The 4,797-nt window shown below is 30.9% G+C and overlaps 2 protein-coding genes across 2 annotated transcripts in view; one reads left to right on the top strand and one right to left on the bottom strand.

Annotated features, from left to right (window-relative positions):
• The first annotated feature begins 294 nt into the window (after positions 1–294).
• On the top strand, positions 295–2,650 carry LOC108572426. The gene is made up of 6 exons (XM_017934664.1): positions 295–305; positions 790–1,049; positions 1,109–1,239; positions 1,311–1,658; positions 1,723–2,044; positions 2,118–2,650. Exons 2-6 carry the CDS (start codon positions 812–814, stop codon positions 2,648–2,650), a joined length of 1,572 nt encoding a protein of 523 aa, XP_017790153.1. The 5' UTR covers positions 295–305; positions 790–811.
• A 607-nt stretch (positions 2,651–3,257) lies between these two features.
• Positions 3,258–4,797, bottom strand: part of LOC108572397 (nuclear pore complex protein Nup88) — a 78,101-nt gene continuing 76,561 nt past the window's right edge. Inside the window, exons 8-13 of the mRNA XM_017934632.1 lie at positions 4,667–4,752; positions 4,351–4,595; positions 4,050–4,160; positions 3,751–3,977; positions 3,394–3,642; positions 3,258–3,321 (exon numbers count right to left, since the gene is read on the bottom strand). Coding sequence (XP_017790121.1) covers positions 3,258–3,321; positions 3,394–3,642; positions 3,751–3,977; positions 4,050–4,160; positions 4,351–4,595; positions 4,667–4,752 — 982 coding nt within the window. The remainder of the gene's footprint in view (positions 3,322–3,393; positions 3,643–3,750; positions 3,978–4,049; positions 4,161–4,350; positions 4,596–4,666; positions 4,753–4,797) is intronic.

Genomic DNA, 4,797 nt, shown 5'->3' with positions numbered 1-4,797 from the left:
GCTGTAATACTAAATGATAGGTTATTCCACTTCATAATAATCTATACAAATTTTGTTCATTCAATATAACAGATTATGAACGAACTTATTTGTGTGAAAAAAGTTAGTGAATTGTTTTAGTTTTTATTTAATTCTGTAAAATATGAAGTGATTTGAATGCAGAACAAATTATAATAATTGCGCTGTAGTTCAGTCACTTGTCTTGGGTTAGAAATGGCGCAAAATCACGATGCATGTTTTCATGTCAATTGGGTATAATGAAACGTCAATAAAAAGAAGGAATACTACGAAAAATATGACAAGACGTAAGTTGCATTGTAAAGTCTGGAAATTAGTAAGAAACAAAAAATCCCGCCTGACTTTGTCCGGTTCTTGAGTAATTCTATCTGGCTGAGTTCACGGTTCTATCGTCCTGGCTTCTACCACGCCAATCAAACTGAAATTTAACCTCGAAATTTTGACTAAAAGAAACAATGTTTTCGTTTGAATTATATGATTATCGAGGGGTTTGTTCAGTTAGTAAAACTCGAATTAAACAATGATACAAATAATAACTGCAGTGATGTTATTTCATTTGTCCTGACATATTCTAACCTTCATTTCATTTCTAACGTACAATACACTATCTTTATCGACTTTAAAATTCGACATAAATTTTCATAATGTTCGCTTTTGCGACGTTTATATTGTGCAGAATGACACGAAAATTATTTATGGATATTAAAACTTTTCTATACACTTATATGCATTTCCAAATTAATAAATAACACATGTTTGATTATAAAATAGATTGCTAACTGTAGCTTTTATAATGGATGTAAATACTGTGGAAGATGAAGACGTATCCTTCCATTTGGGGGAAATGTTTGATAGTTATGAAGAACTGGAACTTAAATTGGAGAAATTCTCAAAGCGTAGTCTAGTCCATTACTGGAGAAGAGATAGCAGAACAGTTAGCGGTGCTCATATGAAAACTGCTCGTCCAATTAGTGAACGTTTAAAGTATTATTCAGTAAAATATGCTTGTATTTATGGTGGTCAAAAGTTTTAATTATTTTGAAGTAAATGAATATAAATATCTATATGTATCTCTAAATATATTATATTATACCTACTACTGTTTTATGTAGATCAATAAGAACAAATTGTCCTGCTCATATTATGTTAAGGGCATCGAAAGATGGTACAAAATTAGAGGTAACTAGTGTCAATAACGAACATAATCATGAAATCTCAGAGGTAAATAGTTGTAGTTGAATAATTCTAAATTAAATTTACAATTTTTTATGTAACTTTATCTGTTTCATTAGGAATTGTTTAAGAATCTTCCACAAGAAAGAAAATTATGTGGTGAGATTAAACAAGAAGTACAAGATCTTATGCAGTTACATATTGATCGTAAGAGATTAAAAGAATATGTACGATTACGAACAAACAAGATACTTAGGTCCAAAGATTTATTTAATATAGCAGCAGCAAATAAGCAAAAGAGGAATATAACACCAGAGAGAGCATATCAACTGTTTAAAAAGATTCATGACATAGAGAAGATGCAAGGCAAAGATATTGACAGAAAGATCTATTCTGAATCTGAAGACGAAATTGCACAAACAATAAAGAGGATAAAAAAAGAACAAGAATCTCCTTGGGGACAAGATGTAAGATATTTAATTTCATGATATATGATTCAGCAGTATATTTAATTAAAGGAATTGTTTTTAGGGATTACCAACTGAATTGGAAGTAAGTGAAGGAAATGGTGGCGATGATTCTTATAGCGGTCAATTAACTCAAGAAGAAGTAGTAGACGAAATTGATACAACAGAGGGCGAACTATTGAGAACAAATAACAATGGGGATATTATAACAGCAAATGGTGAAATTGTAGGAGAGTTAGTAATGCAAGATGAAGACCCATCTGTAATTGTTGAATCTATCGTAAATGCTGATGGTTCTGTATTCGTAGACGAGCGAGAATTTCATACTTACTGTAACAATCATTTGTCACATACCGTAGATGCTAGCCAATCTCCCAGTACTAGAGGTAATTTCAATAATTATGATAACAATTGTTTTGTTAATGGAAAAAATAGGCGCGTAATATAACTTTATGTCAGTCTTAGATATCGAAACAATTACACCTACTACAGACATGGAAAAAATAAAGAGAATATCGACATCCCCTAAAGAACAAAATAGACCTCTTACACCACAGTCGCAACAGGCAACAAAATCACCGCCGAATACTTTCGACGAAAATACAAATTCTAGAATTTGGATTATGAAAGAAGGTACAAACGCAGAGGCAGAACCTGATAGTGAACCTGACAGCGAGGTAAATGGTTCAAAGTCAGCAACAACTGTAAAAGCAGATATTGATGCATCTGAGGTAATACTGTCAGACGAGGCCAGTCAGCAATTGCTTCAGGAACAGCTGGCAGTACTTCGTGCGGAGAAGGGGAAGCTATATCATGAAACTGAAATGTTAAAACTGAAAAAGGATAAATTAAAGTTACAAATGAGCTGTTATTCGAACGAGATACGAAAGCAAGAAATGGAAAAGGAAAAATTACGGCTCGAAATAAAATTGTTGCAATCGAAAGTTATGGAAGATTCTAACGATGTTTCTCATTATATTTTTGTGCCTTGAACAATCTGTCGTGGTAAAAGAAGTATAATTATAGAGCAAAAATAATGTGCAGATAAATCGTTAGGACTTTCCTTTTTATCACTAAAAAGTACAATAGAATCGTTTCAGAAACAACAATGTAAATCTTTTCATACGTATAGTGATAAAATTATTCAAAACAATGTTGTTTATCTACTCAATTTTATTATAAATTCATCGCACTTACAATTTAATGCATCTCTATTATTTCTGTACATATTCGATAAATTTATTTGAAATCGAAGTATATAAAAATACTATTATTGTTATTTATCTCTTTCGATAATTTATAATATTCAATAGTTTCTCATTTCATGTTAATGATATTTTTATTGGAAGTGATATGTGTATGTTTTATATAACTCATATCTTAACATTTAAAAGAGAAACCGTACATTTAAAGGAGATGCTACTGTAAGCATTCTTTAAGTCAATAATGGCTGAATATAGGATACTTGTATAGCTAGTGTAATAAATTATTTTGCAAATAAAATGACTTTTTATTGTACACAAATCCTATATTTTGAAGTAAAGTAATCAAATTTACATTTGGTCACAAACAGCGCTAATAAATTTTTGATCATTTGACTTAAATACTCACTTCTTCCTCAAGCTTTTTAATTTTTGCAATTAACTCTTTCATATCGTTTGCTCTGCAAAATAAAAAAGGCAGGCTTATTACATAGTTGGCCAATGTAGTTTTATGAAATAATAATAGTACGTACATATGTCCAAGACTGGTTTTAATGGTCTTTTCTTGATCTTTTCTAAATACAATTTCTGTTTTCTTTTCACTGCATTCATTGTTTTCTATATGTCCAGTTTGGTGTTCGGATTTCTTTTTAAGTTCTAACAATTTGATTTTCATTTCTTCTATTTTTATCTCCATTTTTTTTAATTCCTCTGCTTCTGCTCTTTCAATAGGAGTCATAGAAGGTTCTTTGTAATTTACTAATCGTAATACCTCTTTTGCTCTGTGAATCGAAATTTCATAATGAATAATAATTCTTTCATGGCATCAAAATAGTTCATCATTATACTATAAGAACGCATGTTTTTTCTTTATTGAAAATTACTTTTACCTTTGTGCCAATTTCTCTTGCTCATCCTTAATATCCTCGTATCGTTCAGCTAAACGTTCAGCATTCTGATGCAATTCTTTCTTTGTTTCCATTAAAGTATCCAATTCTTTTAATAGGTGGGTTTTCATTACTTTCAATGCGCGCATCTTTTTACCAATTTCTTCTCTTACAGTGTCGTGTTTAGCAAAATGTTCTTTACGAAATATATCCGTCGCGTGATATAAAAGCTAATTATGAAAATTATTTCGTTAATTCTCATCCAAACGAATTATTATTCGTTCACTTTTTCAATTCAATACCTGCAAACATTCCCGCGACGACACAGATTTCGATCCAATTTTTATAATAGGTTGTGATGTTTCATGCTTCAGTAATTTTTTTATGTACATGTCAAAATTCTCCTTGTCTACCTTTAATTTATATTATATAATCAAATATTATGTTTAACGTAGTGTGAGTATTGTAAGCATTACTTTTATGTAAACAAACGTCTTTTTCTTTTAAACGACATTCAAAACATTGGTATTAAAAGAAATAATTAAACGATATTTATAGTACTGAAGTAAAAACAGAAAAATTCATAACTCAAAGATTGTTCACCTTTTCTTTCTTGTCAATTATAGGCTCTGGAGGTTCGATTTTTGGAACGTAGTAGAGATCGATGACAGATCGGGCGACGACATTACCGTTATGTAACAAAGCTATCAGAATGCATGGTTCCTGAAGAAGTCCGATTCCAAGAATCGGCGTAGCTTCGTTCATTTCGGTGTGCTTGATTCTTCTACAAATTAAATATTGCGAGCTGGACTGAATTGAAAGCACCGGTAGACGAGCATCATCGTTCTCTGAAGAAAATGTGTTCACCTTACAAATTTTACAACGTGTACAAATTTGACAGTGAAAAATCATCTCTTACCTTCTGGTGCATTGATATATTCCTCTAATTGAGACATCATTGGTAAAGTGATCATATGAATTCCAGCATTGTGAGAACAGAAGTATCTAAAGGAATAAATTACGTTATTCTTAAAAATAATTAAAAAAAAA

This window comes from Habropoda laboriosa, unplaced genomic scaffold, assembly GCF_001263275.1.
Source record: "Habropoda laboriosa isolate 0110345459 unplaced genomic scaffold, ASM126327v1 scaffold65, whole genome shotgun sequence".
Lineage (NCBI taxonomy): Eukaryota > Metazoa > Arthropoda > Insecta > Hymenoptera > Apidae > Habropoda > Habropoda laboriosa.
Note: the sequence above shows the minus strand (reverse complement) of the source record. Positions and strands in the feature narration are given on the sequence as shown.

Bases quoted from the DNA above. Each gene is read 5' to 3' on its own strand.
- LOC108572426 (XM_017934664.1), top strand. From the start codon at position 812: ATGGATGTAAATACTGTGGAAGATGAAGACGTATCCTTCCATTTGGGG. The intron at 1,659-1,722 runs GTAAGATATTTA...AATTGTTTTTAG, and splicing joins AATCTCCTTGGGGACAAGAT to GGATTACCAACTGAATTGGA. The intron at 2,045-2,117 runs GTAATTTCAATA...ACTTTATGTCAG, and splicing joins CCAATCTCCCAGTACTAGAG to TCTTAGATATCGAAACAATT.